The sequence below is a fragment of the Ornithodoros turicata genome, chromosome 3, assembly GCF_037126465.1.
Source record: "Ornithodoros turicata isolate Travis chromosome 3, ASM3712646v1, whole genome shotgun sequence".
Taxonomy (NCBI): Eukaryota; Metazoa; Arthropoda; class Arachnida; order Ixodida; family Argasidae; genus Ornithodoros; species Ornithodoros turicata.
In genome coordinates this window covers 59,873,941-59,897,157 of record NC_088203.1, presented here as the reverse complement: position 1 = coordinate 59,897,157, position 23,217 = coordinate 59,873,941, and the positions used below count along the sequence as shown (strand labels likewise).

General features: G+C 47.7%; 1 protein-coding gene across 1 annotated transcript; it reads right to left on the bottom strand.

Moving 5' to 3' along the window:
* Positions 1-18,654: 18,654 nt before the first annotated feature.
* LOC135389536 (uncharacterized) lies at positions 18,655-19,167 on the bottom strand. Its single transcript, XM_064619572.1, has one exon. It carries the CDS (start codon positions 19,165-19,167, stop codon positions 18,655-18,657), a length of 513 nt encoding a protein of 170 aa, XP_064475642.1.
* Positions 19,168-23,217: the final 4,050 nt, after the last annotated feature.

Below are 23,217 nucleotides of genomic sequence, written 5' to 3'. Positions count from 1 at the left end.
ATGTTTAGAATTTGATCGTGCACTCCCAGCCGAGAAGAGCTGTTTCGCTCTACTTGGGCTCGTCACCCGGAGCAGGGAAGTGACACGGTCTTGGGTCGGCGTTAACAGTGTGTCTCGCGAGACATCAGTGTTCCACGGTGACGGCGCAACCTGTGGAGCCCGCAGTGCAAGCCAGCAAGTAGATATACAAAGGAAAAATAGCCGAATCTCTGTGGCTGCACGTTGAGCATATGTTTATAAATTGATCGTGCACTCTCAACCGAGGAGAGCTGTTTCGCTCTACTTGGAGCTCGTCAGGCCGACGCAGGGAAGTGACACGATCTTGGGTCGGCGTTAACAGTGTGTCTCGCGAGACATCAGTGTTCCACGATGACGGCGCCACCTGTGGAGGTCGCAGTGCGAGCCAGCAAGTTGATATACAAAGGCAAAATAGCCGAATCTCTGTGGCTGCACGTTGAGCACATGTTTATAAATTGATCGTGCGCTCCCAACCAAGGAGAGCTGTTTCGCTCTACTTGGAGCTCGTCAGCCCGGCGCAGGGAAGGGACACGATCATGTGTCGGCGCTAACAGTGTGTCTCGCGAGACATCAGTGTTCTACGATCTGGTACTGGTTTACTGGTATCTGCAGAATTATATTTATAGGCTGTAGTACGGCCATATATTTTATTTAGTCCTACAGCTGATGCAAGTTGAACAAATAATGTCGAATTTGCAGATGTACTTCTGGATTGAAAAGTAGCAAATGGTAATCTGTATCCAATAGGAGTGGCCTTAGCTCTACACGATACTGGAAAAGCTGATTGTGGCAGTGAATCAAATTCATAAGGTGTCATGTATAGTGCAGGATCACATAGGTACATTAGCATAACTAGTCAAATATACTAACACATTTTCGTTTCCAAATAAATTTGACTTCCTCATTATTTGTGATGCGAAGTCTTTACCTTTCCATATATCGAATCTATATCCACCAGTAAATGCTTCAAATTGTTTATGGAACGTAAGTGTTTTAGATGGTGTGATATGTGCCCGCATAATTTGTGAATAACTTTTACTTTCACTAGGTGCCTCTATTTCTTGTTCTGATGTACTGGATTTGGCGATTGGACCTTCTAATGCTTCACTACCTCGTTTCATATTTGGATATTGAATTCCTGTAATAGATTCCAATAAATATTTGCCTCCGATCAAAGCAGTACCAACCAAAGCTTGAGGTTCACTAAATCCCTCTAAAAATGTCTATTCAATAAAATCTCTATCTGCTTGTCGAATTACACTGGAATCACCTTGGGCTTGTCCTCTGGTGTAAGCAAAGTCGTGCTTTCTTGAGATCCTTTCCGTTTCATTGACGGGTTCACCATTGTACAGTGGATTACCAGGACCGAGGTACCAATGACCAGGCCAGGGCAACGGCATAATGACACTCTCATCGTTCTACTTCTCTTTATATACCTGTGATGTCCACTCACCCATTTCTATCCAACCTACACTGCCACCACCATGCATCCCACCTTGCTTACCATGACTCTCGCTAAGGCCAATGGCTTTGACTCGTCCGACGTTCGGCCCACCATCATCTGCAGCAACTACTGCTGCACTTTGGTGCCAAACTGATTCATTACTATTCATTAATAATTAAGATAAAATATAATAATAATTAAAATAAATAATAAGATAACATGCAATTAAAAATCTATAGATAAGATATAAATAGAGACGATGTACATAACAATCCAAATGGTGGTTACTGGAGATGATGGTGGGGGGCCAAAGGCCAGACAAGTTCCCAAAGCTACTGGTCATAGTTACAGGCATGGTAAGCAAGGTGGGATGCATGGTGGTGGCAGTGTGGGCTGGATAGAAACCATAACATAGCGCACGTATACGAAAATACATTGTTGTCATTGTATCAGGTATTGTTCGCTTTGCGTTATATAAACTTAAGTAGGACAGAGCAAGAAAAAACGTTTGTATATATGCAGTATATATTAGACATGTTTTAAGGATGGTGTACATAGCCGCATATGAGTCTGTTAGTGAAGATGGATCTCAAGAAGAGCGCCTTGGAAGCAATGACGGAGGTAGAAACGAACGGGGCTATGTGGACCTTCCGAAAAGTGATGGAATCATGGTACGTCTAATGCCTATGCTGACATGTTCAAGGATCCAGACTTTTATCAACACTACGAAGTGGCAGCTCCCGATGATCGAAGTAGCGATGGAATTGAAAGAGATGATATTGATGGAGAAATGTGGAGATGTGAAGGAGTGCGTGGAGAAACTTATGCATGTCTACTTGAGACACTACGAAGAGGACAACCAGAGACATACAGATTTGTGCACGACGTCGTCGCCGGTGGTGGTGTGCATGGATATCTTGACCTTCTTGGTGAACTTAGAAAATCACGTTCCGCAAACCATTTCTACTGTCATAACGTAAAAGCGCTAAAAACAGGATGAACACAAGACACGCACAACATAGAGCGCCCGGATGGCGCCCCAAGCGCATCGGGCGCTCGATGTTGTGTTGTGCGTGTCCTGTGTTCGTCTTGTTTTTAGCGCTTTTACGTTATGAAAGTCTGTCACCAACAAGCCCAAAGGGATGTTTTAGAGTCCTACTACATCAGCTACCATGGAACCGGCTCGGAAATTGGACCATTCGTATTCCATCCAGAATACTTCACGAATCGAGAGTTTGCCATTGATCGAGCAGTCGAGGAAACGAAGTCGCTCATCGTCGAGGGAAGGTCACACTTCCATGTCGTCCATATTTGCTCGTACGCAAATAGGTACTGTCGCAGGGTGTCGAACCGAAAAAAATACGGGTTCGGTTCGGGTTCAGGTTCAGAAGATTCGGTTCGGTTCAGCTCCGAAGCGCAAAGAATAGCGGTTCGAACCGGTTCATACGGGTTCCTAACGGTTCAGCTAGTGTATAGTGAGGGGAGCATCCGCACACTCCGAAAATAAGCTAAAATGTAGGGAACATGATGCGAGATCTTCTACGAAAACTGCAGTATATCGTGTGTATCGAATGGTGGACCTGTGAAGGACACGAAAATGAAAGAACTGGGAAAACATTAGTATAGTAGAGAGTAGAGTAAAAGTAGCTGCGTTTTGGAGCTTGGTGACGCCCTAGTTTAGGGTCTGCTGCTCCATTAGTCACTGCCCTCACGCTATATATAAACAGTGGTACAGTCACGCGTGAGACCGTCTGCTTCACAATTTTATACGTCAGCCTGGTCTTAGAGAACAAAATAGTAGACCGTTGTATAAACAGTGGCACAGATAAGGTTGTCTTGATTTTGTGGTGATCGTGAATCCTTCCTTCAGCGCCTGAACGAACACAACACAATTTGTTCTTAAAAGAAATCACAACATATTTGTTTTTGACGAGCTGTAACCGATAATCAAAGAATGACCGCAGCAGCGATGACGGCTTTGCAAGGCCTTTACAGGAGCGCCTTTTAACCCTGCTGGAAATAGTAGGCACAATCTCATTGATTTCTTCCCGCGATTTTAATGAGATTCAATGAGAAATCAGACTCCGAATTCGTTCAACGTGTGAAAGCCGACTGTTCCTCATTGACTGAATTGGAAGTTAAGCAGAGAAGCTGCCTTCGCGAAACCGGGCTCCGCCGTGCTCAGCGGCGAAGACCGCATCAACGAAGTAAGGAGCCAATTCAACGAATTGGTTTAGTGGGCGTCAATGAGAAATGTTTATTTCCAATTGATTTAATGAGATCCGACATGTTGTGTATTACAGACTGCGCCAATAGGAGGAATGAGGAATTGGCCTAATGTGTAGCAATGAGAAACTGCTTTCCGATTGATTTAATGGGATCCATCATGCTGCATTGCCTCCACTATAATAAGTTTGAAATCAGTTGCTGAAGGAACGAGCGTAAAGGTACCCAACGGTACATCATCACTCTCAAATTAAGTAATAATATGATTAGGAAGAACACCGTATGGAGAAAATGAACTATTTCGAGAACGCATACCATTCAAACAAATGAAATTCCAGAATACGCATCGTATTGAAAATATTACAAGTGAAATTTGAATGAAAATTTGAAATTAAAGTTTATTCAGAACAAATCAACTAAGGAGGCGAGCAGACCGTCGGCCGCGATGTCGCCAAGAGGGCGCGTTGTAATACATTTCCGTGCCGCACCACATAGTGGCTCGTGCGAGTTGAAAATAGTTCGCGTTCATTCAAGTGTTTGTGAAGTACATGTGCCGTGGTACCCTGGTATTACACCTCTTACTGTAAGCTATTGTTTCTGCATTCCGTACAATATTCAGTGTATGTATATGGAAGCGAAGTGCCGGAACCCACAGCTCCCCATAGAACCCATAGTTTGAGATAATTCAGGCAACACTGGGCATACTACCAATGAAAATGCGTCGTGATGACTAGCAGCCAGCCAATCAGCAGCCTCTCCGTTTGGCTCGCCTTTCGGCCGGTCCTGGCTACCATTGCGTTCTACTCATTTTCATGCCTGGCGCCCGTTATTCCAAAATAAGTAAGACATTTTTGACAGGCTAAATACACATTTATTGATGAACGTATTGACTCAAATCTTTGACTCATATATTCACCGTGCGTATAGGACGTTTCGTTCGCTGAATAGACTGCAACCAAACCAAGTTCGAACGTGCAAAACACATAAACAGTGTATTTCTGGAAGCCAGCGAGACCCACGAGTGTGTGCTATTTCACAAATGAGCATCTTCTCATGCTGGCGGTGCACCGAAGGTCACACAGTCACGGGAAATACTTGTGTCGTTACGAATCTTGTCTTGTTAGGCACTGTATTTGAAAATGCGACAGCGCTCGAAAGTGTTCCTCACGCGTCAGCTCACCACAGCATTCCAGTTCCGAACCGGCTAGAATGTTCGTAGGTTGATACTTTATCGGGGAACAGAACATGGCCAGAGTCATATAACTCATGAACAAACCCGCGAATACACTCGTTCTTTGATCGTTGTGGTCAACCGACATCGGCGAGACGCGGAGACCCTGCGACCTCGCTTGCAGGATCCCGCCTGGCCGACTGCCCGCGAAAGAGTGAGCTGTCAGCTGTTCCGAAACTTTGTCAACCAATCCCGGAGCGCGCAACCTCCTTCGGCCAATGGGCATCCGTCATGATGCCTGACGGAGTATTACCAGGGGAATGAACGTGTAGTATATTTCTATTGTTGGGGAAAACTCACGTGACCTCTGACGTCGGGCCAATCGTTGGGCCTCGGTAGAGTAGTTTTTTGCTTTGTTTTATTTTGTCTCCCTGGGTGACGGGTGACGTAAAGCGACGCTGCCGAGGCGTTCTTTTTCCCTTTCCCCTCTGTTCTCTTCCTCGCTTTGGCGGCTCTAGATTTTCGTTCGCATCCAGTGAAATAAATAAAACTCGGAAGCGTTGGCTCTTTCTCTTGTGCAAGGTGCTTTATTTTTCGGGATTGGTATTTCCAAATCACACATATGCAGTCTTCTGTATCTGCGCCAAACACGAACTTGACATGAACATTGTTTCTGAAGTTCGAGTAATATGCCGAAGCAACTTCGCATTCATTGTTAGCTGATTTCTAACGTGGAAGATTTCACAGTAGATCAGTAAATTCACTGCACAGGCACACACACTCACAAATCCAGCTTGTCCATATCGCTTTGCTGCTTGAGTAGTGTCACATGTCAAACTGACCCGTCACAAAGGAACCTGTGGAGCTGCTAAACCGAAAGATGATGTTCCAACCACTCAGAGTGGCTTATCCATTCTACTGCATCCATGCAGATGCTTTTCTGAAGCAGATATGAGTTGAGCAGTACTTAGTTGATACCTGAGCAAGAAAGACCAGAACAGGGATCAGAAAACGTGAAAACTAAAAATTCTACCGGCCGGAATGTTGCGTATTTGCCACAGGTGTGGTGGTATGCTATGCTACGCTAAGCGGCAGAATGGAATAGGAACTGACTTACCTGCCATTGAGTGGAAAAACACAGTATTGATCCTTCTTGAATCGTTGTCGCACCAAGCAAGCGAAGCAGACCTGCCTTCCACTTATCTATCACTGAATTTACTTGCAGAAGTATCTAAGAGGATTTGAGTTTTTCAGAGTCTGTATCGACGGGCACTAAAAACCATCCAAAGCGGTACCGGCAAAGATGCTTTGCGTGCGTCCCTGCTGCAACATATTTCGAAACTTTACGGCGAGCTGCTCCGGCACCCCAGTCACGGCGGTGCCGGGTGCCGGCTTACGCGCGCCACAAAAAGGTTATGATTTCAAACCGACCAATGAGCGCTTGCATACCGGGGGAGCGGCCGCAGGAGCCAATGGGATGGTCGCAGTAGAGAACTCACGCTTCGACGTAAAAATTTTGACGTTTCATGATGTTTGATGACGCGAAAGGCTCGCAGCGCCTCACTTTAGTCCGCAAAGGAACTCGCGAGTTTCATCCCCTTGGTATTACCATGTGACTATGACGTGGAATTGTTTTTCTCCTGCCGCGAATGCGGGGAGCTATGGAGGCCTGGCCGCAACAAGGCGCCCACAGCTCCCCTTAGAGCCCATAGTTTGAGATGATTCAGGCAACACTGGGCATACGACCAATGAAAATGCGTCGTAAGGGCCGGGTCCCATAGCTTTATGCGAGCAGCAGCAGCAAAGCAGCAGCGGTGCGGCAGCAGCAACACGGCAACATGGCAGCAGAGCAGCTTTCTGCTGCCGCTGCTCTGCTGCTGGAGGCGTCCCATAGCTTCGTTTTGAATTAGCGGCAGCAGCGGCTTAGGAAACACAAAACGTGTTGGCAACTGTGTCATTGTTTACATTTCGCACATTCCGAAGACGTACGCAGCGGCTAAGCCTTTTAGTGCACACACCTAGGAACGCAATCCTAGATGAAAGGCGTTTGTGTGAGAGATATATTGTGGATTTGGAGCTCATAAGTGAACTTTGAGATGAGTGTGGTGGTGGTCTGAGCCTCGTATTACCTGACTCTTCGTTAATGTGTAGTCAGTTTCGTGACATTCAACGTAGGTTCGTCCTACTGCTGTGCAGAACAGTCCTTGCTGTGTTGTGTGGAGATTCTTCTACGGGATTTTGTCGTATAAATATTGCCTCGTTACTATAGTATTCGATGTTTTGACTTACGGTGATTGTCAAATGCGTACGTTGCTCTTAGTGAAATAAAACTGTCTAACGAAAACAAAGGCCCCTTCTGCTAGTACTCACTGCTTTCTGCCTGTTTTCACAAGGAATGGGTTCATTATCTATCTCTATCGAACCTTTTTTTGTTGTCTGAACGTTGTCTATCTCCATCTAACCCTTTTCAAGGGTCAGTTTCATTTACAACCACCTAGCAAGGTCTTGGAATACCGACCACAAGAAATTTGTTCGGTTTGGTTTTCACACGGCATGGACGTGAAAGTAATTTGCTTGTACGTTATCAGGTCACGGGTTTTGAAGTACTTTCCAGAAAACAAGCGAACATGTAGCTTCAACTGGTACACAACATATGTATCACGTGGGTTCGGTCGAACACTTTATTGAACTTTATGAACTGAATTATGTCCTGAAAGCGCACTTCACGCAGTCCCGATGATTGAACACTCGCTCCAAACTACTGGCAATCACAAGCGTATCCGAGTCTTCAGAATCAAATCACAGAACAACCAGAAACAAACATTCTGCCGTCACTCACCGCCCTGCTAACCCTAAACACTGTCGAACGAAAACAATACCAACCAGCCTCCTGACTGGCTTTCGAGACCGGCTGCTCAGGCTGCAGAGCAACAGGGCAGCACAGCAACCAAAAATTCGGATACGAGAGCAGCAGGGAATTTCTGCAGCTCGGCAGCGCTGCTGCTCTCGCCCAGTGCTATGGGACCGCTCGTGTCGCTGCAGCTCTGCTGCTCCGCTGCTGTTGCTTTGCTGCTGCTGCTCAAATCGAGGCTATGAGACCCCGCCTTAATGCCTAGCAGTCAGCCAATCAGCAGCCTCTGCGTTTGGCTCGCCTTTCGGCCGGTCCTGGCTACCATTGTCTTCTACTGGTTTTCATGCCTGGCGCCCGTTATTCCAAAATAAGTAAGACATTTTTGACAGGCTAAATACACATTTATTGATGAACGTATTGACTCAAATCTTTTACTCATATATTCACCGTGCGTATAGGACGTTTCGTTCGCTGAATAGACTGCAACCAAACCAAGTTCGAACGTGCAAAACGCATACACAGTGTATTTCTGGAAGCCAGCGAGACCCACGAGTGCGTGCGATTTCACAAATGAGCATCTTCTTCTCATGCCAGCGGTGCACCGAAGGTCACACAGTCACGGGAAATACTTGTGTCGTTACGAATTCTGTCTTCTTAGGCACTGTATTTGAAAATGCGACAGCGCTCGAAAGTGTTCCTCACGCGTCAGCTCACCACAGCATTCCAGTTCCGAACCGGCTAGAATGTTTGTAGGTTGATACTGTATCGGGGAACAGTACATGGCCAGAGTCACTACAACTCAGGAGCAAACCCGCGAATACACTTGTTCTTTGATCGTTGTGGTCAACCGACATCGGCGAGACGCGGAGACGCTGCGGCCTCGCTTGCAGGAGCCCGCCTGGCCGACTGCCCGCGAAAGCAGTCTTGCCAAATCTCGTTCGAGGGAAGTCGCTAGTGGCGCCCCGAAAAGTCGCTAAAAGTCGTTAAAATTGAAACTGAAAGTCGCTAAAAAAGTCGCTGCCGCTATTGTGCCCTTTTTCTTCGTTGCATGTTATGAAACAATATGGTGACAGCCCTACCAAGATGATTCAGCGAATGAGCGCAGTGGATGGCCAAGAGAGAACATGAAGAAATGGGCATGACTGGATAAGAATGAGAAAAAGTAAATGAAATTCCGCACCTTGAACATCTCCTGCAGAACTTTTTCTCGTTTTGTCACCGGGGGCACTGGACACGGTTTGTTTATTGCTTACAAAAAGTTCCGATGCCTTTTCGTGTTTTTGCGACCTGCTTGTCTTACAACCTCGCATAAATCTCACGCTTGCAATATAGGTGCACAGCACCCTTGTGTCAGTCTTTGACTGGACGAAGCTATCCCTTGAATACTGGCAGCATCACCCAGCTCATGCGGTATTTCTGATGTTACTTAAGAGGTATTTTGGAATGCGCTTGCGTCTAGGTCACGTGGCGCGTCAGAAATGGGGCAAACTGGAAACAGCTCAAAGAAACGAGCGCTGCGAAGAACAACAACGAAACTGCACCACGGCACGCTGCATTGAACACGCTGAGAGATCTCCGTTACAGGTGATTGGCCCTGAGGAGTTAGGGCCAGCGAAAAGTGGCGCGATTTCATATTATATAATATGAAATCGCGCCACTTTTCTCTCCCTTTTCTCTCTCAAACTCTAGCGAAAAATATTCTTCGCTAGAGTGTGTTGGCCACTGAAATGTGACAGGAAAATCACGATTCTTCCTGACTTTATGAGGGAATGTTTGTGTCGCTAAAAAGTCGCTGAACATGTCAGAAAGTCACCAAAAAATCCGCTAATCCCAAATACAAAATTTTATCGCTAAACAGACTCCGAAATCCGCTAAGGTTAGCGACTTTTCCCCAAATTTGGCAACACTGCGCGAAAGAGTGAGCTGTCAGCTATTTCGAAACTTTGTCAACCAATCCCGGAGCGCGCAACCTCCTTCGGCCAATGGGCATCCGTCATGATGCCTGACGAAGTATTACCATGTGACTATGACGTGGATTATTTTTCTACTGCCGTGAATGCGGGAAGCTATGGGAGTAAGACAGATATCCCACATTGGACACGCTCCGATTTAGCACTGGGAACGATGCTTAGACGGAAGTGAGCACAGTCTCGAACAACTGCGGGGGGGGGGATACCCCCCGGACCCCCCCCCCCATTTGGCCAATGAGAAACTAGGCTGGCCTCTAATGGATGCGACCGAGCTCGGTTCCACTTCGTTCCCATTGACATTTACAATGATTTCTCATTGAAACCCACTAAATTCCTTGTTGTTTTCAATATGGTATTTGTCCAAAATTGTCCTAAGATAAACCTAACAGGCATTTGCACACGTAACTCGTTGTCTACATACCTGAGCAACTTCCGGTGGCGCACGATGGCGTATTTATGCGTGCGAAAGCTACAAAGAATCGTAGAAACCATACTCAGCGTAAAAAAAAAGCAGAAGGAAAAAATAGAGCGCGAGAACGTCGGCTTCCATGCATTAGAATAGGGCAACATGGCGGTCTCAGGTGAGTTGTGTACAGGTACCGCTAGGGGAGCTATTGGTGCTGAAACCGAAACGATGTCCCTCATGGATGCTTATCGGTAGGTTTATCTGCACGTACCCTGTATATGGTCATTCGTGGCATTGTAAAGGTAATATGCTTGTCACGCTCTAGGGGGCGAAGCAGTTTAATTCCCGCAACTCATATTTACGACAAATATTGAACGGACAACGTAAACCACCGTCTTATCGCGCACAGATGCTACCGTTACAGTGGCTAGAAGGGCATTAAGAACTCTAAACTGGGACTACTGTAAAGAAGAAAAGTGAAATGTGCTAAAACATTTGCGAGTGGGAAAGAAATATATGTTGATTAATAGTTTTCAAGTTTGCCTTTTGTAATATTTAAAGTTATTTTAGCAATACAAACCTTGATGTGACTGATGAACATTAAATGTTTTCTGCCCTTTTTATCTGCTAATATCATGCTCTGGTATATCAACTGAAAGATTAGCTTTTGCCTGTGTGTACTCCAGCTGAACAACTTCTTGTCCTGACAGCTATGTCTCAACTAAGACTGTTTTTGCTGGATAAATGTGAAATGGAAACTGGGAAATGGACTGGCGTCCTCCTCAAGACTTAAGTGCTTGGCGAAGCTCTGAACGTATGTCAATTACAGGTATTATTAATTCTTTAGAAGACCTCTAGCAAAACACTTTTGCTAGACGCCACTTTTTGTTCTATTCTGAGTAAGCGCCGAGTTGCTCTGCACTGTTAAAATTTAGTTTATGGCAAATTATGAGTTGATTGTAAAGGCTAAAGTATCTTGTAACTTTCGCGTCTCGCCTAATCTATATTGAAAACGGGGGTCATAAAACAACAGAGACTAAGGGTGCTGGTGCTACTGTTAGTGCTCCAGATTGAGACAGAAATGGAGAAAAGGGAGAAACATCGAAAACAGTGCATATATGCACTACGTCTCGTAACATTTTACATGCTACACAGGCTCAGTGGTAACATAACTGCATAAAACTGGTCCGCAATCGTGTAGCAATCCGCAACCGGTCCGCAAGTGGTCCGCAATCCGGTCACGTCATCTCTGAGGGCGACGATATTGATATAGTATGACGATATATGATACTGAAGAAGGCAGACATATACCAAATTCTCATTTCCTGCATGGCGGTGCCTTGTTTGTTTGTTTTTCCTTTTCTTTCTTCACATCCCTTATTTATGTCAACATGAATCGTACTTAGCGGGGGTCCTTGAATGGATTCTCAGTGGGTTTGGGGGTCCGAGACAACGAGAAGTTTGGGAAACGCTGTTGTAGAACCCATTGTGTCCACTCACGGGATGATCATGTCCCAACTGTAACACCTCGATTTGTAGATGCTGGGGGGCCCACACTGCTCGGCTGTTGCCACTGATGTGCCACAGTACTCCATGTGCATCGACCTCGGTGTCCTCTGCTAGGTCTTTGACCTTCTTGGCTTCGTTACACTCTAAAATCGGTACCTTATAACGTACCCTATATCGAGCTGTACCTGGTAAATATCAGGTACATCAGTGCTTTTCCGCAGTTGCTTTAAGAGGTACTGGGCGAGACAAAGGATCCCGCTCTGTATGTATGAGGTACAAGCATATTTGTGGGGTACACGGTGAGTTTATGAGGTACCGTGTCTTGTACCGTATAAAGCAGTACCTCTTGCGCAAAATCTTATTGTGCTGTCCACTGCTTTCAGCACTTCTTGCGTTCAAGTAACGCCCCAAAGGGTTCCATGCAGTCAGATAATGCATGTACATCGCACGGACTTGGAGATAAGGATTGATTTACAACTATGATTGTTTCATTCACGGCAGATTATAAAACGTTCCTGTCTGTGTCGTCAGCTGAAGAGCCTCAACCGTGGTACTTTTGTTTAAATTGTCTGCGTCTGTTTCAAGTACATTAGGGACACAGAGTACACAGTGAAGAAGGAAAATGCCATTCTGTATAGGCGTAGTTAATTGCTTATTGGGTATTTACATCGATAAAAGATTGAACTCTCTCCGTGTGTTCGTGAAGGAGGCAGGTTTTCTTTAGGCCAACATGAAAACTAAAAGAAAAAGAACATTCCGGAGCAGATAAGCTGTCGACGAACCGAGAAGCCACACCTTCCAGTGGTTTCATGAGGTCGGGCGGGTCAGTTTCTTATTCTTTCTTTATCTTGCCTCATATCTAGCGAATCGAACTTTTGATACCAACGGAAGAAAAATGCTTTATAAGTGCAGCCGCGTCCGCGTGTGAAGGTTATTTGTTATCAGGAAGCCGCCGTCTTCGCACGGTTAAGTTGACCGGTTAAGGGACATGCAGAGGCCGGGAAGGTGCACCTGATGGTAAGTTGCTCTTTAACGTTGTTCATTTTCGCTACAGTTACATGCATGTCGGGTGAGCTTTGTGAACGCTAGCTTGCCAGAGTGCGTATGCGATTGCATTGGGGGTTCTAACAACCTAGAAGCGTTCCACGTCAGTGTATTATTTCAGGCTTGTCTAGCGCTGCAGGTTATCGTCCCAGTTGTAGCTCTGAAATATTTTCCGATGTAGATACAGTGGCGCGTACACTTGCCTTAACCAGCGGAGCGCGTGTCATCGTTCGCTGATGGACAGCTGGAAACGAGATCAGGATGATCTAAAATCCCGTTGAAGGGAGGGTCGGTACGCACATCGGAGATGCCGAAACGCGACCTCATCCGCTGTGCGTATCGACCTCCCTTCAAGGGGATAGTGCATCATCCCAACCTCGCTTCCAGCTGCGTCTCAGCGTCCAATGACACGCGCTCCACTGGTTGAGACAGGTCTGCGCGCCAATGTACCTCCCGTCAGTATAACGAACACTACTACCCCGTGGCATGGCCACCTCCAATGGATCCTTTCGAATCCAGTGTTCGAATCCACCGAAGTGATCTGTTTTGCTATTCTGTTACTGCTCAAGCCGACAGTGTAGTTTTATCTCTAATATCTAAACTTCATTTGTTTCTCAGCTGATACCGGAATTCGACGTCAGATTCCGCAAAAGCTTTGATCAAGCTATGGTGGTGATGACCAACATCCTGACGGCTTTTTCAGCCATGAAGGAAAAGAATCGCCGACGTTCGTCGATGTGGACGTATTCTTACGTCCAAAAAATTCGACGTATGACCTGATATCAACGGTATGTGGATTGCTTCCTTTGTTTGAGACAAATCTTTTGGAAGGCACAAACACGAACTAATTGCGGCGTTCCTCTCCAGACCGTCCCCGAAGAGGTGGTCTCTCCGGGACCGAAACTCTTTTTCGGGCAGGAGAGCTTTGTTTGGTGTAGTGACGGAGAGGCTGTGCAGCTGGAACCATCGGACATGCTTATATGAGTTTGTGCTGCTGTGCTGCTTGAGAGTTTACTACGTAAAAAACTTGACATACCCAACTGCTTTTGGCCAGTTGTTAGGCCTGCTGCAAATATATGTCGTGGGCGACAACGAATTCCCGAAGCCGTACAGAAAGCCACGGCTTTCGCAGCTGCTGAAATCGCTGAAGGTCAAATAAACAGCGAATCAGTATTCAGATCGCCTTTTGTCTTTGTTCCGCATGTGCTTGCAACACGTTGGTCGCCTTCGCGTATGTTACAGATGCACACTTCTGCCAGTGTGTATTACCACTAGCGATACAAAAGCATAAGCGCACAATACATGATGCGCGTCGTGCATTTTACTGTGCGTGCCACACGTCACGTGCGGATTATGTCACCACCAACATGTTCCTCTCTTTTGTGTGCGGACTGTATACTTCTTAGACAACTGTACCCCTTAGACGGGTGTACCTCATAGACGGATGTACCTCTTAAACGGGCGTACCTGTTAGACGGCAGTACCTCTTAGAGGGTTGTACCTTTTAGACGACGGTACCTCTAAAATGGCTGTACCTGTTAGACGGCAGTACCTCTTACACGGCTGTACCTCTTATACGGGGGTACCTGTTAGACGGCAGTACCTTGAAAGTGCTGTACCTTTTAGGTGCTTTCGTACCGCATAAAATAAAGGGTACACTTTTGCAAAAATGTACCTTATAAAAGGGGTTTTTAAGAGGTGCAGATTTTAGAGCGTACAGTCTGCAGGGAGGCCTTCTTTAGTGATGAAGTTGTGGATGTTCCTGGGCAGAGGGTCCTTCAACTGTTCTGCTGACAGGGCTTGAGGGTCAGTGAAAGTAGAAATAACAGTATCTTGTACAGCTATAGATAGCTTCTTCAAACTCTACGGAGTTCTCTAGTTCTACTAACTCCATGGGGAACAAATCCCCTGCAACTGACTGCACTGCTTGAAAACTAGACTCTCCAGGGAACCGGCTCAAGGCATCGTGAGGAATCTTAGCTTCTGCGGTGCTTTATGGTACAATTGAAACCCTGGAGGCGCAGGACCCACCGTCGTACTCTGCTCGAAGTTTGTTTCGTGCGGAACATCCAGGCCAGGGAGGCGCGGTCGCAATGTACCTCAAATTGTGTGAGCTCTACATACGGGCGAAATCTGTCAAGAGCCCATACCACTGCGAGGCACTCCCACTCTTGCACTATATAGTTCCTCTCAGCCTCTGTTAACGCCCTGCTGATGAAGGATACAGGCCGTAGGACATCTTCATGCTCTTGCAGGAGAACTGCTGCAATGCTCTCTCTGCTAGCGTCTGCCTCGACCACAAAAGGACGGTTGAGGTCCGGTAGGCTTAGGACCGCTCCCTCTGACAGCTGGAACTTCAGGGCACTGAAAGCCGCTTCCTGGTCTTGTCCCCGCTTCCACGCAGTATCCCTTCGTAACAGCGAGGTCAAAGACTTGGAAATGTCTGAGTAGCTGGGGATAACGTTATGGTAACAGCCGGTTAAGCCGAGGAATGCCTGCAAGTCTTTGGTATTTTTCGAGTGAGGGTAGCTGCACACTGCTTGCACCTTCTCTGGATCAGGGCGGCACTCGCCGGGTGATATTATGTGGCCTAAGAACTTCAGGTTACGTCTGCACAACTGAACCTTGTCGGGGTTTATTATGAGGCCTGCTGCTTGTATCATTTGTAAGACTTCCCTCAATTGCTGAATGTGTTCCTCCAAAGATTCCGAGTAAATGAGCACATCATCTAGCGTCTTGTGCTTAATGTCGTGCAGGACCTCATCTATAAGCATCTGGAATGTAGCAGGTGCTCCTGCCAATCCAAAGGGCATGCGTTTAAATTGAAAGGTGCCCTGGTAACACAGGAATGCTGTCTTGGGAATGTCCTCAGCTGGAACCGGTATCTGGAAAAAGCCTTGAGACAGATCCAGGCTCGTGAAATATTGAGCTGTTCCCAGCTGTGCAAGTACCCAATCTGTCCTCGGTATTGGGTACACTGGAACCTGGAACTTTGCATTTAAAGCTCGATAGTCAATTTCCAGCCGATATCCTCCTGATTTTTTTGGGAACAACCACTGGTGCGCTTCCCAAGGACTGGCACTTGTCTCAATCAAGTCCTCGTCCAACATCTCTTGGATACACATGTCCATAATGTCCCTCTTTCTCGAGTTAACCGGGCGAATCTGGCAACGTACCGGTGTATTGTCTGAGGTGACGATCTTGTGTTCCACGAGTGCTGTAAGCCCCGGCCTTAGGGAATCCTGGAATTCCACCATGAGGGCTAGGATACGTTCGTCGACAACTGCACCATCAGTCGCTGTGCCCTTGCTCATGATCTGTTCCACTGCTGGCTCTTGGAAAAGGGTGTCAAGGGCATATACATCCTAAGATGGTAATGGTTGGTGGGGCTGATGGCTGTTCCCTGGAGCACGCACAAACTTTATGACCCCTTGAAGGTCGGTACCCAACGTCCACCCCCCCCTTGTCCCATGTGGGCAGAAATGTCTGATGCCACGAGGAAGTCTTTTCCCAACACCATGTCCCTGCACAACCCAGGCATATGCAAGAAACGCTGCTTGCGACAGCCACCTGCCCATCGAATCCTGCACCTGACAGACTGTCCTGCAGTTGTCCACACAGTTGCTAGACGAAGTGTCTGGGACTCCTCACGGGGGCTTGCTCTTGATGTCTGCGCTGCAGCCATTGCTCCATCACCAAAGAGGCTGATACTGGAACCGGTATCCAAAAGAGCTTAGAATACCTGTTCCCCTATTGTAACACCCAATAAGGGCTCCTTGCGTCCGGCAGTAGCTACTACCTGTAGCGTTGCGGCGTAGATGTTGGCCGGCTCAACATCTGCACCCGAGCGTTTCCCGGGCATTGGGCTTGTACATGGCCTACCCGGTTGCATCATAGCACCGAGTCCGTCTCCTGGGAGGCCTTGTGGCACATAATCTTGCTTGCGATATGCCTGGTACCACCATAACAATGACACTGTTGACCCTGTCTGGTTTGCGTGCCTGAGCCTTGGGTGTTGTTGTTGCCCATGGCAATTGGAGGTCGGTTGTGAGGTGCTTCTGCATTCGTGAAATTTCCTTGCTGTTGAGTGTAGTTTCCCTCCCGTTCATTGAGATTCTACTGGTGGAGCACATCCTGTACGTAGGGGAGGCTGGACAGATGATGGAAGCAAGGGTCATGGGCATGCCTGGGCTCCTCCGTACCAAGGACATAAGGATTGTCCACTTCCCTGGTGCTCCACAAATGCCAGGTCGTGGGCAACCTGGTTGGATCTCACAGGCGGCGGGGCATAGCTAATGCGTCGCCACGCCTTTCCATAAGCGTGGCACCAACAAGCCTGCCGTCGTGTCACGTTGGGCCGAATTATCGCTCGCCATCCTGGTTCACGGTACGCTAGGGACGAGCCCCCACTTGTCACGGTCTAGGGGACGAAGCAGTTTAATTCCCGCAACTCATATTTACAACAAATATTGAACGGATAACGTAAGCCACCGTCTTATCGCGCATACATGCTACCGTCCAGACATAACCGAAGCGCCGCCATCTCTTCTCCTCTTTCTTCCTCTCTCCACACCGTCGCTCACCCCTCACCCCATGCACCCGCTCTCTCGCCCATGAACGCCAGCTCCCTCACATGTTATAGTCAGCTAATTAAATGAATCGTGGTGTGTATGTTCAATATTTAGCGATTTGCTTAATTCTTCCTTGATGTCACACTCCGGCACCCCGCTTTAGAGGACAATGGAAGAAGTGGACGAGTAACAGCGTTTGGTACTTCGTGTCCGCCCCTAACAGTGTGATTTGCTACACCATTTTTGTTATTGCTAAATTCTCTACGCGAGGAAACGACTTGTGGGGTTCTCGCTGGAGAATAAGGACAGACTAGAACAGCCGTTGTCGGTGGACGAAAGAAGAATGTTTTATTCCTACGTGAGGCAAGAGCGCGTGGTGTGGGAGGATGTAGTGTCGTTGTTGTCGTCGCACTACACATGCCCCCATTCCAGAGTTCCGAGGGAACGTGTTGGAGCGAGCGTAGTCGGAGCCCAAGTGACACGCCTTGGACGCCTGGGAGGCGTGACTATGTCCGGTGGTAGAGATGGGTCAGGATAGTGGGCCGGGGCTATGTTGTCTAGGAATGCGGGCTACAACCGGTCAATCGACACACTTTAGGGCCAGCCGCGGACGTCAAGGAGGAAGGTCTTAGAAGCGCGTTGCAGTACCTTGTAAGGGCCGGAGTAAGGAGGTTCGAGGGCGCGACAAAGGCAATCGGTGCGCAAAAATACGTGTGTCGTGGAATGCAGTTCGGTGGGAATGAAAGGTGGCGCCACAGATGAGGCACGAGTTGGAGTAAACTGGAGGGTTGCGAAGGCGTTCCGGAGTTGTGTGACGAAAGTTGAAGGGTGAACAGCTAGCTGGGGAGGCGGTTTAAAAACGTCTGCAGGCAACCGCAGCAGGGCTCCGTAGACGAGTTCCGCGGAAGAGCAACCCAAGTCTGACTTGAGGGCAGATAGGATACCCAAAAGGACCAACGGAAGGGTTTCGGTCCAGTGATCTCGGGAGTTTTGTGCCATGATAGCTTGTTTCATATGGCGGTGAAAACGCTCGACTAGTCCATTGCAGGCGGGGTGGTATGGAGAAGTTCGAAGCCCTTCAGTTCAGAGGGCGCGGGTCAAAGCGTGGAACAAGGCGCTCTCAAACTGTGGGCCCCGATCCGTTACGACTTCCTCCGGAACGCCAAAACGGGCGACCCAAGTTGCCAAAAACGCCGTAGCGACAGCGGCAGCAGTAGCGTCTGGTATGGGCGTTTGCCTCCGGCCACCGCGTAAACCGGTCGACGCAGGTGAGTATGTAACGGTTTCCTTCGGATGGTGGTAATGGACCGACCAGGTGAATGTGCACCTTGGTGAAGCGGTCGGTAGGAGGCAGGAACGCTGCCAAAGGGGGAAACCGTGTGCCGATGGCATTTGGAGAGCTGACACGGTGGCAATCGTCGCTGGCGCACCTTCAAGTATTCTGTCAGCATGGTCGGCCAAGTCGGCGATCGGTAAGGTTTGTTGATGTTGCCAGGAGCATTTGCACGGTAGGAGGGAGACGCTGAAGGAAAAGCTCCTTCGGCAAAGGCTCGTCCATCGTGGTAGCGCGGGATCCGAGAAGGGTCCGCATGTGCCGCAAAAGTTGAGACGGAGTCCGATTGCCAAGGTCCTCGGCGGACAACAGCTGCTGGAGTCGTTTTCGCTCGGAAAGTGTTGTCCTCGCGCTGATCGCGGCCTTGAGGTCTTCGTACGGCGTTGCTGATAAAGGGGCGCAGAGAATGTCAGCCACGTCGCAGTCCACGTCCGAAGGTACAGCGAAAGCGACATGGAAATAGCGGGTGGCTTGAGACGTAATATTGGCAAGACGAAACTGACATTCTACCTGCGAAAACCACACGGCGGGATTCGCGTTCCAGAACGGCGGAATCTTCACGGCGACATGGCCGATGTGGGACTGCGTTGCGGGCTCGCTGCTAGGACCGGCAGTCGGATCCATCGTCGCGGCTGGTGGATCACGTGGCAAATCACGTCCGGGTCACCAGTGTGGGGTTCTCGCTGGAGAATAAGGACAGACTAGAACAGCCGTTGTCGGTGGACGAAAGAAGAACGTTTTATTCCTGCGTGAGGCAAGGGCGCGTGGCGTGGGAGGATTGTAGTGTCGTTGTTGTCGTCGCACTACCGACTAAAGAGGAAGCGCAAGTAAAAGATTGCGAAGAAGGACAGCACTTGAGAGTCACTGTGTTTCAGGTGTTTTGGAGAATTTCAAGAACTGGTGACATCACTCGCTAAATGGAGCTGAGTAATATGAAATCTGCAAAGCAGTGCCGACCCATCGTGTTGTCGTCATGAGCGCGATGCGTGCGTGCCCAGGTAGCATTCGCTTACAAAGGTTAAACAGAAGCGCCCTGAATAGTTTCTGGAACCGTCTCGGAACACTATTTTTGTTTAGTTCCGGTTCAGGTTCTGTTCCGGGCCGGTGAAAATATAGAGGTTCAGTTCCGGTTCGGGTTCGTAAAAAAATCCCGGTTCAGCTCCGGTTTTCGGTTCAGTTCGGTTCAGGTTCGACACCCTGCGTGTCGCAGTCGACCCCTCCGTCAGACGATCCTCAATAAGCGCCAACAACCTTGGTCCGTTCCTCCGCGACCTTTCAGAGGAACAACTACGAAACACCCTGGAGTACTTGTCGCGATCACCAAGACCACCGGTATAAAGTCAAAATGGGGGACACCCCTCCGGGTTCGGCTGTATGCCAAGTCAAAATTTGGGATTACGACCTGTACATGAATACTCCGAGGGACCAAAGCTGGAGGCAAGCGTACACCACCTGTATTGTGCCGATCGACGTGAGGACGAAGGAGTCGACCATGCTGATGGAAGTGACGGACCTTCTGGAGAGGTTAGAAGAACACGTCCAGCAACATTGCACCACCCTCGTGCGCACCAAAGTGCTACGATTATGCTAGATGCCATTACGGTAAGCGTAGTACACAATATTATTTTCTATACAATTAATATATTGTATTACACCTAGGAATTGGCTGTATCTCCACTTATCGCGACCTGCGACACTTGGGAGTGGAGCCAGTCACGTTCTGGTATGTTCTCCCGAACCGATGCTCCGTACACCGTAGCTGTGCACAATTTTTGCTCTCTCACCAAAGGGTGGAACTTTCACCAATTTGTTGAATATTACACACGACTGCAAAACTACCCAAGTTCACACACTGTATGTACAGTAACTCTCCATTGAGGAACCAGTGGATGTCCTCGAGTACCTTGTCGACGCCCAGTGTGGTGATTACGCCTTGCAGTTCTGGAGAGACTTACAGTAGCGGTGTACGAAATGGTATACCCCAAGAAAAACTCTTTGTATATAGTTTCAATGCCATCAGCCGGCAAGAACGTTTTGATTGATTCTGTGTGCTCGTCCTATGTTAATATGGGATATCCCGGTAATTTTAATCGGGGTACCCGATTTCCATTTCAGGACTGGCGCATGCGCAGAGTACTTATGTTTAATGAGCAAAACATTGAACCCACTGCATACGAAACTTTAAAGAGACTGTCGCATCGAGCACTGATCGATTCTGAAACGACAGTGAAATGAGATTCCCCGTCCTTCACTGACCATGACTCCGAAAGTCCCATTCCGATCAACGGAATACTTTTTTCGTAATTCGTGTGTAAGCGGCGCTATAGCAGACGACGGATGTGGGCGTCAAGCGGAACTCTCTGCTGAGAATCTTTAAAAACGTCATAATGAATCTGACCAATAAGGACGCGGCGAGCCAGAGTCGTCCGCGCGGCTTGCAGCTTGCATGAGCAAGGTCAGGGAGGCAAACGCACAAACAAAGATGTCGGATTCGGAAATAGAAAGTGGCGAATCGTGCTGTTCAAATGCCTTCAGTAATAGCTCCGGTGATGAATACATGTTTAATGACGACCCATATTCGACTGATCCGCTTCCTCTGCAAGCGGCTGGTGATGTATGAGCCGAAGCTGCGTTAGCGCAACAGAACGAGCTTCAGGACCACTGCTTTAGGTACGTTCATGATCGGAGTGCTCAATACTTAATCCAGTGACATTCACTACGACGCAGGAAACAATCCAAGTGTTTGTGTGGCGTCTGTGCTCCCTAGGAACCGGATGAGTACCTATGCTGCAGTGCTGGTAAAGTGGCAGAGTTGTGCAATGAGGGCGATGTACAGTGTAGCACGCAGCACACTCTGTTCCCAGACATCTGTCATCGGCCAGAACTTCTGGTGGTGTATCCACCGCAGTATTGCAGCGACGATCACAGTCTTCGCCTACTGCGCCCACGAGGGAACAGGTACGTTACAGGTACGTTGAGCAATCCTTATTTTCGTCGTTGTTTGCACACACGACGAATGCCCCTTGAAAGTTACGAAGACTCTAACCAACAGTGCAACTCAAGGGCCTGGTTATGGGGCTTTGAGATAGAATGATTGTCAGGAAATTACTGTACTACGTGTTTAGGAACGTGTCCTTTCTCTTTACAGCTACCTCAGATTCACTGCTTATTGTGCGTTTACAAGCTGGGTTTGGGGATTCCTTGGACCCAGGACCAGACGACGGATACCTGGGTGTGTCGTCCGCATGATTCGCCAACGTTTTGCATCCCCGTCCTATCAGGGCTATCATCGTTTGTGTGCCCCATTTCCTGTACACACCTATGACATAATAATCGTGTCGTGGATCTCAGCCCGTCGCTCGACGGCTCCCCGCCCGCTGCCGCTGTTCCGTGTGGTCGCTTCAAAGATGATACTTGGCAGTATCTACCACTTTCCATACAAGGAGACGAAAGTCACAGGTTCAGTAATAGGGAAAGTTTCATGATAACGCGTCCGGTAACGAGAAAAGCCAATCACTTTCATATGAATGATATCACATTATTTTACTTATTTATTCTATTTTATTTACCTGTTTATTATTGCTAGGTTAGGCGATACGTTATATTGTGCCGATTTCGTCGTTTGCTCCTAAGTAGTGCTCATGCGCAAGAGTGACAGATCTGATTGGGAAACTATATACGTAGACATTGTGACTTACTGTCGAAGTTGCTGGCTCCCTTTGTTCGTGGAACACTGTCGGAACGGCGTCAAGTTTCTGTTATTTCCTTCTTTGTGTCAATCCAAGTTGCACTTGCATGATGTTCTCATCCGGGTATGTATCATCGGCGAAATGCGAGGAGCATACGCGGACACCGTGAATACCCCTTGCTTCATCTGGATACCTGCTAGTGATATAGCTGTTTCGCACTTTCGCTTCGTCTGGCTGTCCCTAGGCGTGCGAAATCAACGTCGAGATTTTCGAATGAGGTTTTCCTGCAGCCGGAAAGCCGGAAGAAAATTTGGCAAATAGCTCGTGGTAGTATGTCGAACAAATTGATACTGGATTCGTAACCACGGGTCCTGATGCGACAGTCCCTTTAAAGACTATATTTTGAGGGGGATCCAGTCTCTATAAATATCAAATGCCAAGATGTGCACATTTTGTATAGGACGCCGGTGTTTATATAACCAAATGAACGTGTTCTCCTGTCCGACAAAGTCTGGACTGATCGAGTGTACTTCTACGAATGGACAAGCCAGCCATGGCTACAGGATATCCACAGGAAACCTCACCCACTTGCCATCAAGACCCTGTTTGAGAAATTGTATATATATATACATATGTGTGTGTGTTATTGTGTATTTGCGTGTACAATGCGTGTAACTGCGTATATGTATATATACAACAACTTTATTACGAGATGGTGAATGGGGAGTTTCATCGTTGGGAGTTTCATTGTTCAGTTGGGAGTTTCTTCAGTTGGGAGTTTTTTCATTGTTGGGAGTTTCTACGTTACGGCGGAGCCGTAATGTAGACATCCTCCCTAACTTTTATAATTTTTAAGTTTTAATAAACCCCTTTTTTGTTACTTCCCCTACTTTCGTCTTCTGTCTCCCATTTATTTCAACTATAATTACGTAGCCGTCCGATCCAACTCCAACTTTTCAATATATATATATATATATATATATAT